This window comes from Pseudochaenichthys georgianus, chromosome 1 (genome assembly GCF_902827115.2).
Source record: "Pseudochaenichthys georgianus chromosome 1, fPseGeo1.2, whole genome shotgun sequence".
Lineage (NCBI taxonomy): Eukaryota > Metazoa > Chordata > Actinopteri > Perciformes > Channichthyidae > Pseudochaenichthys > Pseudochaenichthys georgianus.
Genome location: NC_047503.1, coordinates 42341694 through 42362211, shown reverse-complemented (window position 1 = coordinate 42362211; position 20518 = coordinate 42341694). Strand labels below are relative to the sequence as shown.

At 43.6% G+C, this 20518-nt stretch overlaps 1 protein-coding gene across 2 annotated transcripts; it reads right to left on the bottom strand.

The window, feature by feature from the left end:
• Positions 1-4574: 4574 nt before the first annotated feature.
• pex6 (peroxisomal biogenesis factor 6) lies at positions 4575-19082 on the bottom strand. Of its 2 annotated transcripts, none has more exons than XM_034087912.2 (19): positions 18543-19082; positions 18134-18264; positions 17280-17757; positions 16827-16996; positions 16662-16745; positions 16269-16377; positions 15351-15484; positions 14673-14778; positions 14057-14259; positions 10490-10676; positions 8970-9046; positions 8295-8412; positions 7939-8144; positions 7783-7844; positions 7136-7244; positions 6856-6972; positions 6538-6615; positions 5889-6028; positions 4575-4844 (listed from the first exon to the last, which is right to left on the bottom strand). In XM_034087912.2, exons 1-19 carry the CDS (start codon positions 19044-19046, stop codon positions 4708-4710), a joined length of 3150 nt encoding a protein of 1049 aa, XP_033943803.1. In that variant the 5' UTR covers positions 19047-19082; the 3' UTR covers positions 4575-4707. The 2 variants fall into 2 exon arrangements, with proteins under 2 accessions (XP_033943803.1, XP_033943810.1); XM_034087919.2 differs by having other exon boundaries at positions 14673-14775.
• Between the last annotated feature and the right edge of the window lie 1436 nt (positions 19083-20518).

Genomic DNA, 20518 nt, shown 5'->3' with positions numbered 1-20518 from the left:
TCCGGGCTCATCGGGAAAAAGAGCGTGTGGAGGTGGTGGGATTGGTCGGGTGGATCTTCGGTCATCTGGCGTGGAATCCCGGAGTTAAAAGATGTTGTGACGCGAGCAGGACGTCACGACTACGATTTAATTTTAATTACGTTTGTAAATGTAAATGTCAGCATTTCCTGTCGTCGCTCTGGATTTTCTTTGTTTGAATAAAATCTCTCTAAGGGTATTTTGAGAACGAAATGCCTCTTGCAAGGTCAAAAGTATTTTTTGTATTCGCCCCATGATCTGGATCTGCTCCAAAGGTCATGGGTTCTTTAGTGGCACGAGGTTTGAAGAACATCTCATCGGTGGTTTTCCGTAATCCTGCTGACAAACAGAAACAGAAAATATGGTTCACCTTTGTTTTACTCCTCCTCAATTCCTAATTGTCCGTGCACAAAAAGCAACAACAGGAAATGCTGAAGTTTTCAAAAACCTCCGTCCGGCGGCTTGGCCTAATATATTGGTTGTTTCTGCTTTCGCTCGTTTAGTTCAAAACATGTCTTCCGTGAACAGACTTAGGCTCGGGGGAGTTTGTTGATGTCCGTCGGCTCGACTGGCGGCAGAGATGATGTGGTTGCTCAAATATCAGCTTTGATGTTGTTTGTTTTGTTCAGAAGCACAAGGCATTGATTCTGTAAGGTGAACATGAAACTGTGAATGTAGACTTTAGACTATAAACTTACATTGAGGTTTTAGTTCTTTGTCAGACTACATGTGTGCTAAAAGTAATTATATGAAGTTAATCATTCAATGTCCGCCATAGTCTTAGTTTAGCTAGCTAACTTTAGCTCATTAGCAAAAACGACAAAGTCTAGCTAGGCTAATTTCATCAGTTCTTGAGGTACTTGGTCATAAACTAAAGTATTCGAAAAATGTAAATGTTGAAAGGGCGACAAGAAAAGTCAACAGATCTTGTCAGGGACCGCAAACGTCACCGTGCCAGTCTGTCTTTAGTTTAGCTGTGGGGACGTGAAGCAACGACTGCAGTAGCATAACGTTAGCGAGTGCATTTACGCTTCAAAAATCATAAGTAGTGTTAACGTGCAAGGATTCTCTTTCTTAATTCATAAATGTATCCACAGAGCTAATTTGCAATAATCCAATACGCAAAAGAAAAATCCTATTGGCTTTTGTTTTAGGGATCCAGCGTGATGCTAACTTCCCGGTTGGCCTACGAAACGATGTTACCCCTGCACCGCGCTATGTTATCTGTATGGTGAATAGCTAGTACACAGAGAGTATTCAACCCTCCTGGTTCTGTGGGTGTCCCGGCTTTACAGGATGTCTGTTGTCCATACAGGTTTCCCAAGGGGACGCTACTGAGAAGCTGGCTCACCAAGTCGCGGCCCAGGTTGCTGCTGCTCATCGCAGGGTTGAAGAGGCCTCAGGTGACCCTCATGCGGAGGAAAAGGATGAAGCGCACAAAAGTAGCAAAGGCCACGTAAGCGGTAAATATGGCTTATGTTGCATGGAGGAATGCTGAACCCCATCCTCAACAAAAACCCAGGAAGTGGATAGCGTTAACTGAAGCAGTGGCCTTAGAAGTGCACTCTGTCACCTTTGAGTAAAGTGTTCGTCTTACCTGAGGCTTTACAAAAGCTCAATAATGAGAGAACCATTTTGGATGTGGACAAAAAGTCATAAGCATAGAACAAGCTCAGTTTACAAAAATACCTGTGTGCGTGGAAATTAATTTGAAAGAAGATGGTCCTATGAGTCCTAACTAGAGTGCAGAGAGGACATATTGCTTGAGTATATAGGTATGAAATGTCTGCTGGTAATGGCATACATACGTTATCTTTGGTAGGCAGTACACAGAACGTTAAAACAAGACATAAACAGCCCTACGGTAGACTTTTAGGTACTGCTTTCATTTAGTTTCAGTCCATAGCAACTGTTGAACTAGTTGTCTTATATTCAGGCTAGTCTAGTCTTGGGTTTAACTTGCCTAATAATGACCTGAAACACCAAATGTTAACAGTGTTCTAGTTGTCGAAGCATAACCTCACGCCACAATCAGCGAGAAGAGTTAATTTTTGAATGCATTATCTTTCGTGGTTTTCATGGGGTTTTGTGTTCAGCTTGTGGTTGCTAAGAAAGATGTTCAGCTCTGAAATCATGAACATTTCCCAAAGAAGTTAATCTTTTTCCATACGTCTTTTTCTCCGTCTGCTTCTTTTCTCATCTCAGTAAAAGTAAACAAAGAAAACAGTCTAAGTGAAAAGACTAACCTCTTTGTGGTCCATCAAAAACCCAACGTTCCCTCTCTTCCAGAACCTGCAGTCGGATGCCGCACTTCACTTGAGACCTTTGAGGGGAGGGTCTGCTCGTTAGATATGGAAGACAAAGAAGAGGAAGACCTGTGTGTTGGATCTTTGCCCCAGCAACAAACTATAATCCAGGGATCACAAAACAGGGTGAAGCAAGAGGACGAACCACAGAGATTGAGACCCCCAGATTAATCCGGATTACACCCACAACCTGGACTACAACTTCACCCCCCATTCAAACATGCATCTCATTAGACTGTAATGACTGTAGCTTGTACTTCCTTCCTATCCAAAGACAGACGGTCCCTGTGGTTTTAGTTCAGCCTGTTTCAGCTTTCCAGGTCCATGTGTTCAGAACCTGCTGCTGATTGAAGTCTGTCTCACATTCTTCGCTCAGATAATAACACGTAGCTTTAACTCTGGATGTTTGATGAGAACTGGATCCGGCGCTGTCGCTCAACCTTGCTTACACGTTTTCCCGCTGGCCGCTTGTGGCGTTGAAAGGACACCTTGCTTTGCAAACAAGGTCTTTCTATTATGGATTTTTCGATGCATGGAGGTTTTATATTTCTGTATCAAGCAGAAAGAAGCAATTTTAAAATCTTAAATGTTTCACGATGTAAAGTCTCCGGGAAGACCAAGAACTCAGAAGCTAAAAAAACATTTTGGCGTATGCAAAATGCCTTTCATCTTTTGGTCCGTTGTCCAGTTCTTATACATCCATTACCTTCAAACAATACGAAAGCATCACATGACATACACCACACAATGTGGACGTTTTATCGTTCAATTGTTGCCGGTATTAACATTTGTAATGCAGAAATTCAGACACTAATGAGAAAATAAGGTTGCTAAGCACCAGTCACGGTTTTTAAAATAAAACTGAAAGAAGTGGGTTCATTTGATTTGCTGTTGCTGCTGGACATCCACTGGAGGAACGTTAATTGACGACACATGTGCAAACCGGATCTTCTAGGTATTAGACAAACTTAATGTGTTTTCTTTTCCATTTTATTTTTCATAAAGTACATTTTGGAACGAACCGCTTATTTTGTGTGCGTTTGTCAGTACTTTGTGAAACCACGGAGAGTCTGGAGAAACCAGCTTCATGTGGGAGGTTTGAACCTCGCTTTGCCAAACAGATAATATTTTCTTAGCCTCAGGAAATGGAATTTTCAGCAGCTACCGATGTTGGGAAATTGAAATGGCATCCAGCCAAAAATGTCCTTTTACTAGTATTTGACAAAGAATGGTGTTGGTTGAGAGGTCCTAGTTAATCACCATATCAGACACTGGAACGTCATCCATGGGAACATCTTCATAAAGAACTGGGGCTTAATGGTGTGCTTAAAACTAGTTTGATTTATTTGAAGCATTTAATAAAATGGAAACGCATTTTTCTTTTGACCAAGTCAAGCCTTCAGTCTCATTTTGTTCAACACCACCCGAGTGTTTCAATGAATTACCCACATTCAATACATTCTGGGGGTTTACAATTTAGCTGTGAACTTTTCTGGTGTTGATGCCACTACTGCCTCTGAGTGAATCTGACCAGGGAGAAAAGCAATCGTCTGTACTTTTCTTCAGTTTTAAATGTCTCCAGATCGCCACTCTTGAGGTGTTCGTCTAGTGTTGTCATGGTAGCTGTATGGCAGTCATATGGTAGAAGTAATACTCACTTGCCTATTGATTCACAAACTAATACAACACATTCAGCAAAAACAAACATCTCAACTTATCTGATGAATACTATTTCAGGCTTTTTAAATCCTTAACTTCCATCAAAGCGAACCGTGTCTTTGTTAGCCATTTCGACCTGCTGTAAAAAAAAAAGTGAAAAATAAACTACAGACTTCATTTGAAGTGTCACTGAATATTTGTATTGGTTTAGGATGGATACAATAAAGATCCACCCGCACGTTCTGGATATCATGACAATTGGCTGTTGAAAAGTCATGTCATGAAAAACGTTATAGTATTACATATATATATATAACATGAAGTGACCTAATTAAAAGGATTTGTTTACTAAAATAAAGAAACATGATTGTACCTATAACCAATGTTAATGCACTGACTCAGTCATAGCAGTAAACTCAGGGCTGGTATGTTAGAATAGTCAGTTATTGTTAATAAAATACATGTTTTTTGTCGACTTTTGTTCGGAGAGAAATCCTCCGCCTGATTGGCTGATCTGACTCGTAGCAGACGATGTAGTGACTGTGCTTTCATGAGGGAAAAAACAACAATGCATCTGTGTCATCGAAATGAACTTCTCTATTTATTAATTACATTAACTTCATTTACAGTATATTACAAATAAGATTTTCTTCATACATGATGGCCTTTTAAATTAAACCATTGTCAGAGTCCTTGTTTTCAGGAGAGTGAACACCACCAGCTTCTACTTGGCGGTGAGTTTCTGTTGGATGTTTCTGTATCTCAGAAGCTCCTCCTCGGAAACTGACGGCTTGAAGTCTTCCAACGCTGAAGAGAAATCCTCAACGGTGACGAGGACAGGAGATTCCTCCGAGTCCAGACCTGAGAGACGGGAGAGACGGGGACATTACAAGCCAAGACACACTGTGGTGCTTTACGACAACCACACACGGGACTGATGCTTAGAAAATGTTTAAGTCCACTTCCTGTTGGACGTGGGTTTTTAGTGAGTGAGTGTATTTTGTAAATTGTGTAATTTTTCTTTTTGATTTGATTTATTTCAAATGTGTAAAACAATAATAAAAAAATTATAATGAAATTTAACATGAGAATTATGATATCAAGTTTGATTTATATACCACATTTATAAACGATTATTGGTCGAGCCAAAGTGCTGTACGTATAATAAAAATAGCCTACAGTGGAGACACTTTACAGCAAATACCACAGATTATCAGTATGAGAAAAACGACACCCTCTGTCCTTAGACCCTCACTCCTTAGACCCTCACATCGTACAAGGAAACACTTCCAGAGAAAGAATACCAAATTAAGCAGTGTCAAATTGACATACAAAAATATTACTAATTCTAAATTATATATAAACAAATTATTATTACACATATCAGAAAAGATTTTTAATTTTGTATCTTTATAATTTGTTAATACATGCTACTTAAAGGTGGGGTATGTAATTCACTTCAGAAACACTTTGTCATATTCCATGGAATGCTCTTAACATCCCGATAGCAATGAATATATGAAATGCTTTGACAATAAATATGTACAAATATTTCATCTGTGGAAGCCGTAGTACTGTAAAAAGCTCGACCAATCATCTGAGCCGGCCGGCTAAAATAACTGGATGGCCTACCTGCCTGTCAGCCTTCCATCGGCGCACAAACTGATCTCGTGCCCTCATTGGTCATGTGCCCGTTTGTGTGTGTTGGAGGAGGGGCTCTGTGAGGAAGTCTGAAGGAAGGGGCAGATTCTTTTCGGTTGTGTATTTTCAAATTCTAGCGCACTCGAGCTGGTTTCTCCATTCTTACCTACCCCACCTTCAAGTAATATTAAGCTGTCTTTTCTTGCTGTAGCAAACGCAAAGTTCCCCTCTGTGGGACCACTAAAGGTGTTCTGATTTTCTCACCCTCATCGATGAGCGAGATCTTCCTCTTGATGGCGGCCGTCATGGCGTCTGAACACAGAGCGTACAGGTCGGCGCCGGTCATGTGATGCGGGCAGCGATCCACCACCTGCTGCAGGTCCACCGCAGAGTCCACCTGGAACCTGAACACAACATTCATTCATTTATGTGGAACACAACATCTTGTTGATTCAAGATTCAAAGGTCTTAATGTCATCAAGGCACATCAGCTGCATCTTATGAGCTCCTCCAACGATGCAACATATATAAAATACAAAAGGACAAATAAAAAATAGTGCAAGAAGTCTATATACACGTAAATAGAATATGATATGTATTAGTAAGTAAAAGGAATGCCTATCATTTACAAAATGTTGGCTTTCTTAAATGGATCATATATTTTAAAATATATAATGCTCTTGCGCATTGAGGGAGATTTTTGCACTTTTTTTGTAAATAAAGGAATAAATCAAAGGAATGGAAGTTTTGTATTTTCTACTGAATTTGTATTTCTCGTTTTCTAATATATTCAGCTGCACACATAACACATTTATGACCGTGTACATTTGATCACTTGGTGAATGGCAGCCACAGGTCCTTGAAGTCCTTAAAAGGCTGGAGAACATCGTAGAAAGAAACAAGCAGTTCTTACTTTCTGAGGATGGCCTGGAGAACCTGCAGCTGGGACCCTCGGTCCTCGTTGATTCCAACATAAACCAGTTTATCAAACCTGAAGAGCAAACAGACACATCGGTCACGTGTGTTTGGAACTACAGGAAGTCAAAAGGATCAATATGCCTGGGCTCAATGGGGTCGGTGTGTCCTTAAAGTGGGAAGCAACGCGTTTAGTCGGTACTGTAACTTCAAGAGAGACTAAAGCTTCCCGAGATCACAATACATATTCTGCAAGGATTGAAGTTTTCTGTGTGTGTGTGTGTGTGTGTGTGTGTGTGTGTGTGTGACCTCTGACCTGCCGGGCCTCAGCAGCGATTGGTCGAGCAGGTCTGGACGGTTTGTGGCTCCGATGACAAAAACCCCGACGGACGACTGCAGGGCGTCGAGCTCGGCCAGCAGCTGGGACACCACTCTGGACGAGGGAGGCAAACACACTTATCGTATTTGCAGCAACACACTTTCATATCCTTAAAAAGGCAAGCACGCGGCAAGAAGTCAAATGGAACAGATCCTTCGAAGTGGACGCACATCTTTTGTTGTAGCTTGCTTTGCAATCAGCTCAGGGAAACCCTCACCTGTCCATCACCCCCCCAGAGTCCCCGCTGCGCCCCCTGCTGGGAGCCAGAGAGTCCAGCTCATCGAAGAAGATCACACAGGGCGCTGCTGAGCGGGCCCTGAGGAACACTGAACACACACACACACACACACGTTCATTCGCCTCACATTCATCAAGCTGAGAAACACCAGAATGACTCAAGCAGGGGGGTCCAACTCAATGTCATCGCGGGCCACATTCGCATTATGGTTGCACTCAAAGGGCCGGTTGTAAGACGATATAAAAATACATATATAAATATTTAACATATATAAAATAATGTGTTATATTACATTATTGGCTCTGCATTGGATTATCATCGGATAGGGTAATAACCTTCATGATTAACTACGTCTGAAAGCAGAAGTCTAGGGCAAAGTCTCTTCAGTGGGAATGTCACAAAATGATTTAAAAAGAAAAGCCAAATTCTGAGGAAAAAGTCAAATTTGAGATGCATTGTGGGACATGGAGTTTATGGGCAACGTGCCTCCGTAAAGTAGCATGTAGCCGTATAATAAACACATGGTATTTTTTGCAAGCTCTTGTGGGGCCACATAAAATGAAGTCGCGGGACGGATTTGGCCCCCGGGCCTTGAGTTTGAAACCCCTGCTCCAAATAAAACAGACCTTCTCTGATGTTCTGTTCACTCTGACCCACGTACATGTTGATGAGCTCCGGGCCTTTCACACTGAAACACACACACTACAGATGTTAGCAGAGCACTTTAACTCGCCAAAGAAATGGTGGCAGAAAGATGTCCAAACCCCGGAGTGTGGTCCTACCTGAGGAAGGTCATGGAGCACTCGGTGGCCACGGCTTTGGCCAGCAGGGTTTTCCCGGTCCCTGGGGGTCCGTAGAGCAGGACCCCGGTGCGGCTCAGACCCAGAGACAGGAGCTCCGGGCGCTGCAGAGGGAGCTGCACCGTGTCCAGGATCTCCTTCTTCACCTGATGAAGACCTCCAACGTCCTCCCAGCGCACATCTGGGATCTGTCACACAGCGGCAGCGCCTTTAGAGGGGATTACATAATGATGGGGAGCCCAGTTCTTTGACATCAGTCTGACCGGCCCTCACTGAGCTCAGGCCCGTCTACTAGCTAAACACATGGGTCTGGGTCGAGATCTAACCCTGACCCTCACCTTGGGGGCTCCGATGGCCGTGGACTGGGCCTCCTGCAGGGTCTCCAGGGCCGAGGAGAAGTCCTGGTTCAGGATGGTGACTCCACTGGAGCACAGATCCTCCTCCTGTCTGCCCCGACTACACACACACACACACACACACACACACACACACACACACACACACACACACACACACACACACACACACACACACACACACACACACACACACACACACACACACACACACACACACACACACACACACACACACACACACACACACACACACACACACACACACACACACACACACACACACACACACACACACACACACACACACACACACACACACACACACACACACACACACACACACACACACACACACACACACACACACACACACACAATAATGGGTTAATTAAGCACTACATCTTTGCACACACTGAACTGAACACTTTGCATGATAAGGACGCCCTGCTAAAAATATTAAACTAAGAAAACAAGAGCAGGCGTAAGAAAGATGTTCTCCCAAAGAGAGGACACCCTTTATGCCAGATTTAGCTTTACGCTTTTGTTCTCCCTCCGCAGACCCTGGGCAGGCGGGAGAAGCTGGAAGCGATGTGATCAAAGTCATTTAGTTTTATCCTTACAGCTTCATCAACAACTCTTCATCTTCAGTCTCACCAGGTGTGAAGGAGCCTCCTGCAGGCCGCGCGCCCCGCCTCCACCAGCAGAGCGTTCAGATCCCCCAACACAAAGCCCTGAGGAGGAGGAGGAGGAGGAGGAGGAGGAGGAAGAATCATTAATGAAGGACACATTCACAGTCAGGGGCCGTTTCTCAATCTCGAGGATTCTGGCTTCCAAGCCAATATTTCAAGGATGCTACGTCATCGAGTGCCGCCGAAGGACTGTTCCAATCTCCAGCATACTTGGAATTCCACCGAGGCCGCGTCCTTGGTTTGGAGGAAATTTCGAGGCTGCACATGGCTGCACTTCGCGTCCTTAAAATCCCCACAATGCTTTGCGCACGGACCAATTTCAAAAACCCTTGCGGAGAATGGCTGAACCGACGCAGCACACATTTAAATGTAAGTATAGTGGCGTAGAACACGTGTTGGTAAATATGTTACTTTGTTACATTTGTTTCCACCAAACATGTGTTCCGTGAAAGTAAAGCAAGTTCATAATTAGATAGACATCGTGAGGTATTTATTTTCGGTTCAGTTTGTGTTGAAACCGTTAGAGAGAGTGGCACACTTGTTAGCCTGTTCCATTCTTCTTCGTTTTCCGAAGCCGTGGCTTGGAAGTATACTTGCTTCGTTTCTGAAGGAAGTGACTTGGAAGTACGCGACTACCAAGCCAGCATCCTCGCGATTGAGAAACGACCAGGGGGTGTTTCTCAATGTCGAGGACAGCTGCTGCAGAGCCACTATTTCAAGCATACTACGTCATCGAGTCCCACCGAAGGACTGTTCCAATGTCCAGCATACTTGGAATTCTACCGAGACCGGCGTACTTTCGTAGCGGGAAACTTAGAGGCTGCACATGTGTATCCTCCGCGGTCTTAAAATCCCCACAATGCTTTGCGCACGGACCAATTACCAAATCTCTGGCGGAAATCGCACTCCGTCAGAGATGCAAACCAGTTGAGATGGACTGAACTCGAGGCCAAATCATAAATACTTTAGCATGTTTTTCTCACTTCAGGTTTGAGTCCACGGAACATCCATCCCTGTCCCACACGGATGCTTATCCTATTTGAAGCACTTTGAATATGTGTATATTACTCAAACAATACTGAACTCAGTATGTACATGTATGCATATGTGACATTCTAAATAGTAATACAAAAAAGGAATCATTTTAACGAGTGAGTTTTTAACTGGGGAATTTTTATGGATAATTATTTTAGTTAAAATGTTTGACTCCATTGAACTGCAGTTTCTCATAACTGAGTACACAGGTAGCAAAGACTTGCAAATAGTAGAATTCAAAATAAATAAAGTTAACTACTATTAAATAAAGCGCTATAAAAATCCAATGTATAATTATTATTATTTAGTAGCACAAGTGGAGGAACTGTGATTAAGGTGACATAAGCACAACTATTGGGAATCATCCTCTGAATTAAGCGTTAAACGTATTCGTCAGACAGCCGATAGTTTCCTAAATGTCTCCGAGCTGGTGCTCGTGACGGAACGCACCGCGGTGACTTTGGAGAGCCTCTCCAGGTCCACGTCTCTCCCCAGAGGAAGGCCTCGGCTCAGGCTGAGCAGCATGGAGCGCCGCTGCTCCTCAGAGGGACTCTCCAGCGCCACCTGGTGGACGAACGCTGATATGACCCCTGCAGACACCTCCCGAGGCCTGCAGACCGTCGCCACCACCACCACGCTGAAACACAGAGACCAGCACCATCAAGACCTCAGAGACATACGAGAACTCATCCACTGCATTCATTTCACTTTAAAAGAGACATGAAGAAGAGGGGACACATGTTGATGTAGAAGAGACATGAAGAAGAGGGGACACATGTTGATGTAGAGGAGACATGAAGAAGAGGGGACACGTGTTGATGTAGAAGAGACGTGAAGAAGAGAGGACACGTGTTGACGTGAAGAAGAGAGGACACGTGTTGATGTAGAAGAGACATGAAGAAGAGGGGACACGTGTTGATGTAGAAGACACATGAAGAAGAGGGGACACATGTTGATGTAGAGGAGACATGAAGAAGAGGGGACACGTGTTGATGTAGAAGAGACATGAAGAAGAGGGGACACGTGTTGATGTAGAAGAGACATGAAGAAGAGGGGACACATGTTGATGTAGAAGAGACATGAAGAAGAGGGGACACATGTTGATGTTGAAGAGACATGAAGAAGAGAGGACACGTGTTGATGTAGAAGAGACATGAAGAAGAGGGGACACATGTTGATGTAGAAGAGACATGAAGAAGAGGGGACACATGTTGATGTAGAAGAGACATGAAGAAGAGGGGACACATGTTGATGTAGGAGAGACATGAAGAAGGGGGGACACATGTTGATGTCGAAGAGACGTGAAGAAGAGGGGACACATGTTGATGTAGAAGAGACATGAAGAAGAGGGGACACATGTTGATGTAGAAGAGACATGAAGAAGAGGGGACACATGTTGATGTAGATGAGACATGGAGAAGAGGGGACACATGTTGATGTAGAAGAGACATGGAGAAGAGGGGACACGTGTTGATGTAGAAGAGACATGAAGAAGAGGGGACACATGTTGATGTAGAAGAGACATGAAGAAGAGGGGACACATGTTGATGTAGAAGAGACATGTAGAAGAGGGGACACATGTTGATGTAGAAGAGACATGAAGAAGAGGGGACACATGTTGATGTAGAAGAGACATGAAGAAGAGGGGACACATGTTGATGTTGAAGAGACATGAAGAAGAGAGGACACGTGTTGATGTAGAAGAGACATGAAGAAGAGGGGACACATGTTGATGTAGAAGAGACATGGAGAAGAGGGGACACATGTTGATGTAGAAGAGACATGGAGAAGAGGGGACACATGTTGATGTAGAAGAGACATGGAGAAGAGGGGACACATGTTGATGTAGAAGAGACATGAAGAAGAGGGGACACATGTTGATGTAGAAGAGACATGGAGAAGAGGGGACACATGTTGATGTAGAAGAGACATGAAGAAGAGGGGACACATGTTGATGTAGAAGAGACATGAAGAAGAGGGGACACATGTTGATGTAGAAGAGACATGGAGAAGTGGATTTAGCATAATAGGGGACCTGTAAAAAAGACCAAGAAGATGTTTGTCTGAGGGACTTCAAGTCAACCTTCGTGGGACAACAAGACCAAGTCAGCTCTGGATTCAAGACAGGATCCTCCAACTAAAAACTAACATTTCATTTATCCTTTATTCTTTTACTTCTACCTTTTATGTGTCCTTTTTTCCTCCAGAAGACTTCAGTTCATCAGTAACTTTGCTCTACATCAGTGCTTCTCAAAGAGTGGTCTGCGGACCACTGGTGGTCCGTGAGCGCCCCCTAGTGGTCCGTGAGTATATTGGTAACATTTCACATTTGAAATAAATAAATGTATTTAAGTTTTTCGCACTCTCGCGGGAATATCTCCGCAATGGAACGAGCTTAAGTTTCACTTTCGATTGCATGGTATAGCCCAGATAAGCACCTTCATCACACATGTTGCCACTTGTTTGTACAATTTTCAGGCGATTTGTAAAAAAACGATGTGTTTTTGGATATGTGTGGAGTTAGGTGGTCCGCGAGTGTTTTTGTATTGGTTACTTAACCCGTCCTTGGTATGAAAAAGTTTGAGAAACACTGCTCTACATAACAAAATAATGACGGTGCCAGACTGCAAATATGTTTTCTTAGGCTCTTGCCCCAAACATTAGCACACACAGCTAATCCAGACAATTGCAAAGCAGACGGTTGCTATCTCACAATTAAGAGGCTTACCAATGCATCTCTAATCCTGCAAACCAGCCTCTGATCAGAACCACAGACCGCCTGTCCTGGACTCAGTGGACATAGACACAGTTCCTAACATATGTAACACTTTGCAAAATATTATCCTTCTGAACCACTCTGTAAAATAAGGTCATTCTACGAGTTCAAAGTCCTAACAATACTGCTGAAGAAGAATGAAAAGTTCAATGCGTGAGAGTTAAAAGAAAACATAATAAAATAGCATGTACCGTAGATACGAATGCTCCTGCTTGTTCTTACTAAAACTCAAGTATTAACAAACTCTACTGCTGTGAAAAGAGGAAACATCTAAATGCTTAGATATATTTAATATATGTTGTTTGTCATCTGTTGTTGGAAGACATGATGTTGCCACCCTCCACTAAGATCCCCTCCTCTGGTCACATGACCTGCTGCCATCATGATCAGTAATGGTCTGTAAACAGCTTCCACGGCTCTGGTTTTCGCTGTCGACCCTTTTGTTGCCATTAAGCAACACAAATAAAACTACAAACAAACCGCAGTGAACAAGAACATGTTGACACAGGTCTGTCCAAACACTTCTGACCATTTGTTGTACATGCCATCTGTTAGGAACTATTTTTAGGCATATATTATAGGTGTCAGATATATATAAAAAACATGTCTATGAAGTGTTTTGCTCAGATCACCCTCTATTTCAGCCCTGTTCGAGAAACGCTGATTCCGGGTCTGTAGCTTTATAACAAATAAATGAAAAAAAGACGAGCGCTCATGCAGGAGAATTCTCCCGGCAGATCCTCAGCTAAATGCTGCGGTGATGAAACGCCATATCATGTTCCAAACCACATCAAGGATTACTTCCGAAACCGTATGGAGCTCAAATGATTTTCCTCTTGCGGGTTTACGACAAGGTTCCTTTCTTTATTTCCTGCATTTTTACACATACTCGCTCCAGTACAGGTTAGCTCTGAGAGTTAGCAATGCTAATGTAAACACTGACCATATTACGTCCAAAACACATCGCGCATTGTTTCTGATTGGGCCGTGGGCGTAAAGCCAGCCCACATTTCTGATATTACGTCATATCGGACGCAAATCCGGATCAGCTCCGTTGTAGCCCCGTTTTTAGAGACGTGGGTACGGAGGAAAAGAGAGAGGGTTGTATTTCTGGACACTTTGAGAGTCTCCCGACACATATGTATGTATACAAGACATGATAGGGGAACTTTGTAATGTTTCTACGTCCTCCACCTGCAGCTAGATCAGCGTTACAGCATTAAAGTGTTAAAGGCAGTGACCTGGTGGGGGCGCTGTGGAGCAGCCGGCTCAGCGCGGCCTGCACCCTGCCGTCCTCCTCGGCGCCCCCTCGAGGGCGGAGCAGGACCTGCAGGTTCCTGAGCAGCAGGACGCAGGGCTGCAGGGCTTCAGCACGCTGAAACACCGAGCTGAGCTTCACCTCCGAGGCTGCTGGGGTGTCAGCACACACACTCACACAGTCCACCTGCACACAGGGCAACAGGAAGTGTAACCATAACAACGGTCATATCCAGCTGTTTCTCAACGTGAATGTGGGATAATAAATCAAAAACATATATATATGAGTAGCTAATTTGATACATGTAATACTTTTATATATATTTAATAATCATTTACAACTCAATGTTTAAAAAAGAATTAGAAGATATCAATATATTTAGGCAAAATATAGCAAATTAAACATTGAATAGCTCTTCTGTGTAATTGTAAGGGATAAAAACAAATATTATACACAAACTGACATTTTGCCCAATGAGTACTTGCACGTTTGAAACTCTGCAAGACAGTAACAGTTCTTAGAAAAAATAAAAGACTGGAAATGTTGTAGTAATCGGATTAATAGGAGGTAGAATAAATAGATAAAGAAGGCTGTCTTACCTTCAGCAGGTGGAGGTTCAGTCTCCGACTCGCTGCGCTGACTGCCGTCATCTTCCCACTTCCTGACGGGCCGTGAAGGAGGACGGTGCAGCCGGGCAGAGAGCTGCTACAACCACACAGAACAGCATCATCACATGACTATTAGGGATGCCAGCGATTATTCGATTATTCGAATATTCGTTACAGTCTCCATAATCGAATATTATTTTTAAAAATCGATTTTATTTATATATATTTTCTTATTATTTATATATTTTTTTTTTATTATTTATGTATTTTTTTTTTTTTCTGGCTTAGTTTCAACCAAAATATATATAAATATATATATATGCTAATAATAGTAATAGTATTAATAATTGTAAATGGCCATTGGTCACACATTGGTCAGTGTGTAGCACGCTACACACCGCCCCCGCCCCCACCCCCCCTCTCCCTCACACGTGCGACTAAAGATGAACAAAGCGGCAGGTAAAAAGAGTTCCTCCTCGTGGAACTACTTCGAACTTACAAGTCCAAAGGAAGTTAAATGCAAGCTCTGCGAAAAGACGATTATTATTCGCCAGGGCTGCCGAATAATCGATTTTGATCATGGTCAGTTTCTGGCAACCCTAATGACTACATGTCCCATCATGCCTCTCTCTATCACACTTCCTGTCAGAGCTGCAGACGGACAGTTACCTGTGGTGCAGGTGAGGCAGGACGATGCTGCTGAGGAGCTCCACCGTCCTGAGGAGGCCCGGAGGAGAGAGGCTGCTCCACAGGGAGGAGCCCTCCACTGAGAGGGGGGGGACCGCGCTGCTGGTGGACGCTTGCTGAGGCACACACACACACACACACACACACACACACACACACACACACACACACACACACACACACACACACACACACACACACACACACACACACACACACACACACACCACACACACACACACACACACACACACACACACACACACACACACACACACACACACACACACACACACACACACACACACACACACACACACACACACACACACACACACGCTGCATTAGAATAATCAAAACAATCTTCCTGAATCTTCTCCTAATTGTTTTTTTTCCTAAAACAGGAAACAGAAAACGTCACGAGGGAAAAGAAATATCTGAATAATAATTCATGAGGACTTGGAAAAACATAACAAAGGGTTACAGAATCCCACTGTTCTTACACGACGTTGAAGGCATGTTTAGCAACTTTATTTAGAACGCATTGAACATAAGTAGGCTAAACAAACAAACAAACAAACAAACAAACAAACAAACAAACACAACTGTAATGAACGATTAAAGTAAGGGCCTGTACTGTCAACCACTTTAATGGCCACATGTTGAGTTGCTGACGCATGCATACAGGACTATCTCCTCTCCTTTGTGAAGGATGCTGCCGTGGATCCTATGAGAAAAGGAAATGACCGCTTCCTAACATTGAGAGATAATTAAACCAGCTCTTAAAATGCCACTAAGGTTTTTGCAGGTTATTTCGCTGAGTCAGAAACTTGACTCAGCGAACAAGACTGTTGACCTGCAGCCACACACACTGACAGGAGGCAAAGGGTCAAAGGTCACCATGTAGAGAGAGGTGTGTTGTCTGTCAGCCAGGAGAGCGTCTCCCTCCTCTTCTTCTCTCTCTGCAGACGGACACACCTTCTGCACTCTGAAGTACAGCACCGGACACCTGCCGGAGGTCAAAGGTTGCACTTAGGTCAACAGTTGAATAATAAGCATTTAAATAAGGAACTGTTTATTGTCAAATTCAAATGTCATAAATGTCCGAGGCAGTTATTAAGACATCACTTCATTAACTCAGATTAACCTAACCAACAAATACTGAATGTATATTTCATCATTATCATAAGATAATAACATGTGTCTCTACAGAATAATCTTGTTCATGTCAAGCTGAACACGCGGACAAAGCAGCCGGTGAACATCAAGTATTCGTGGAGGAGTGAGCCGTACCTGTGTATCCCCTCCGAGTTGTTCTCCAGCAGGTCTGGATGCTTTTCAGCACGAACGGTCAGGACGTCTCCCTCTGAAACCAGCCTGCAGAGAGAGAGGACACTCAGAGGAGAAGTGTGTAATAATAATAATGATGATGTCGTATCTGAACGCTGTCAGGCTGACCTGGGCGTGCTGAAGTGTTCCGACAGCACCGCGTCGCAGCAGCTGAGGCTGTCGTAGAGCGGGGAAATCACGGGCTGGACGTGAAGCTCGCTGGAGAACGCAGGAGAAGCTGAGCGACAGAAGCTGTGCGAGTGCGGACCGCCGGGCGCTGGAGGAGAGGGTCTCCACCTCTGAGAGGACGGCACATGTTATTAAAGGGGGAGAGGCTGAGACGAAGTAGTGACTAGAAAAGGGGACTCTGGAAAGAATTCTGGGGAAATTAATATTTTCACTTGTTGACATACATTTGAAAATAATATGCCTTTAGCAAATATTGCACCCTAGTACTAGGATGGGTTACATGCAGAGGTCAAATGTCACCAGAGGGTGTCATCCTCCAATTCTATTATCTATTTATCCGTATTGCTTTTTTGGATAGAATTCAGACGAACTGTTGAGCCCTGGCTGAATCACCTTCACCCTCAGAGTGCAGCTGCTCACGGGGACCACGTCTCCGTCAGTCATGTTGAACCACAGAGTTGCCGATATGAAACCGACTTCCTCCTGGTTCTGCAGATCTGGACGTAGTGATGGATCCAGCACCAGCACAGAGACCAGCCTCTGTCTGCAGAGCCCCCCCCTCACATCAGCTGTTCTGCAGGAACCGCCTGGCCTCGACAGCTTCACCCACTCCTGGTTGAACAGCCCCAGCCTGAGGAGCAGCTGTTTGCTCACGAACACACAGCTGTCCACATCCACAGCGACCCCCTGCTGACCTTTGACCCCCCGCCATCGCTGAGTGTCCACCACCCGGACGTCCAGCCTGCACTCCAGCGCCTGCAGGACGCCCGAAAACCCCGAGCCCAGCAGCTTCCTGTTGTCCAGGAGGGAGAGACCGCCTCCGAGGCCGTCGGCGTAATGAGCGAAGTCCGACACGCACAGTCTGAGCGGTCTGATGAGATAAGATACAACTTTATTTATCCCCTTAATTCAGGCGTTAACAGAGGCAAAAGTGTCAGAATGAAAAACAGGGTTCACACAGGGTAAAAATAAAGATAAAATAGAATACAAATTAAAATAATGTGATAAATTGATAAATTAGGATAAATTAGAAATTTCATTAGGATCACTGTAGATGTTTTGTCTTCTTCTGTATTTATTTGAATATTGTTGTTATGTTTTCTTCTTGTTCTGTAAAGCACGTTGGGCTGCTTTGTGCATGAAAGGGGCTATACCAATAACGTTTATTATTATTATAAAGTAACTATTAAAACAAGATATCACCGTAAAAAGTTATGCATTTGTATGAATATGTTAAATATATTTACATAAGTGTGCAGGGTGGGGGGGCGGCAGGGGGGTCCGGGGGGTCCCAGCAGTCAGTCAGAACCAGAGAGGTGTCGGCCGTGATCCGTCCCTGAGTGACAGGACTGCACTCCAACACCAGCAGCTCCATCGCCTTAGGAAGAGGGGGGGGGGGGGGGGAATCAAAACACTTCATTAAAACAGCTGTTCTGGTTTCAGGATTAACTGCATGTTTACAATTAAATTAATGAATGCAATAAGAACAAGACAACATGTATATAAAGTTATTAAACTATGTTTTATTTAAAAAACAGGTGTCTGATTTCTCAAAAATGTCAAACTTATATAATTCAAAAACATGGAGCTGAAGAAGTTCAGATTCCAACTTGTAAATGAAGAATAAATAAAGTTAGAATGCCCTTGGTCTCTCACCTGTCCCGGGTCCTCCCCCAGGTGTATGGGGGGCGGCAGCAGTGGGTCTCCCTGACGGGCCAGCAGACACTGTCCCGGGCTGCAGAGCTCCAGCAGCCCCTCGGTGAACCTCTCTCCTCCAGCCCAGAGGAGAGTCTGTCTGCTGCGGGCTCCCAGTACCACTCTGTTCAGCGAAACCGGCTCCATGGCCCGGATAGTCCCGGTGCTCCCGGCCCTCTGGAGCCCGTGGTGCTGCAGGAAGAGCCGGCTGGTGAAGAGCCGGACCCGGGTCTTGAACTCGGGTCTGGGGGAACCAGCAGTCTCCTCCTCGGTGGTCGGGTGGAGGCGCAGTAAAATGCCCGGCTTACAGGAGCCCTGGGGCGGCTGCGGGGTGAAGAGGACGGTTGGTGGGTCGCTGTCATTCTGGAAGATCGAGTCCAGGTGAGATTGGAAAATCAAAACATCCAGAGGACTGAGGTGAGAGGGGAAAGTTTCCAGGCAACACAACTCCACCTGCAGCGCCATGTTGAACCTGCGTCATCACTACTTCTTCTTCATGGCTTCCGGGGGGTCAACACTGCCACCCGGTGGACTAACAGGGTACTACATACAGTTTATAATAATTATCAAATTATATGAGATAAATAAAAACATTTATTTATTTTATGTATTTATTTTAATTTAATATAATTATTTGTAAAACTAATATTACAGGTAAGTCGATGGTCAATGGTAGTCAAGGGTGTAACTTTGGTTTGAGAAGTGGGGGGGACACAAAACAGGGGGTCCTCCGCAATGAAACATTTTCTCGATTTTTCTTTCTACAAATATATTAGGGACTGGTGTTAAAAAGAAAAAATATGTAGTGTATATGATGAGTGTGCAGATGTATCTAGTATCCTATCCATGTAAACCTGTTTTATTTGTTGGTGTACCTCACATCCTCTAGGGGGGGTCCCCAGGAAGATTTTTTCTTTAAATTGAAGTTAAATGCATCAATCTGGTGCACTTTGAGGGGAAATTAAGAGATTTATAGATACAGCTCTCAACACTCATATGAAACAGAACTGTATATTTAAATGATCAAAAAACCATTAGAATATGCTCACAACCAATAACAAATATTTGATAAACTCCTCTCTCCTATCTTTCCGTGTACAGCTTTTATTTAAAAAAAACCTTTGCATAAATCAATCAAGCAAGACATTTATTTTTCTGCTCGAGGAAATTAATTGTATTATTTGGCAATGGCCTTTCCCCCCCAAGATAATAATGATAGATTTATTTTGTTAGCGCTTTTACAGGTGCTCAAAGTCGCTTTACAGAGAGAGTGAAAAGAACAACAAATAAATATCGTTAAAGTCAAATTAAAATCAAGCAATACAAACACAATCACACATTAAAATCCAGATTGAAGAGGTGAGTTTTTGTAAGTGTTTTGAAGGTGGTGAGGTCAGTGCAGTCTCTGATGGGTTGTGGGAGTGAGGTCCTGCGGGAGGGGCAGCGACGGAGAAGCCCCCGAAAAGTGCAACTGTGTGATATCACGAATTGTGACAAGTCTTATGAGGGTAATGGGTCTGTCGTCTGATGAAAATATTTGATATACTGTTTATGTGATGTTATTAATATTCATTGATGAATGGTTAATGGACTGCAGTTACATAGTGATGGATTCAGCTTAGCACCGTCCTGTCTGCAGGAGTTCAAATCATTCACCATGCAAATTAAAAAGGATGGGTTTAATAATCAAAGATCTGTCCAGCTGTTTTAAATAATCATGCGCTGATTATTTCTGTGTCCAACAGTTGACATTTTATGCAATGCTGGGTATGGTCAATACATACTACATATTTTGTTTTGTACTAAATATGTTAAGTTTGAGAAGTTTTGAGAAACAAACGGCATCTTTTTTGTATTGCTATATTTTATAATCTTTCACGAAAGACTTCCCTTTTGTTTTTAAATGAGATTTTACATCTATTTAGTTTGAACAAATA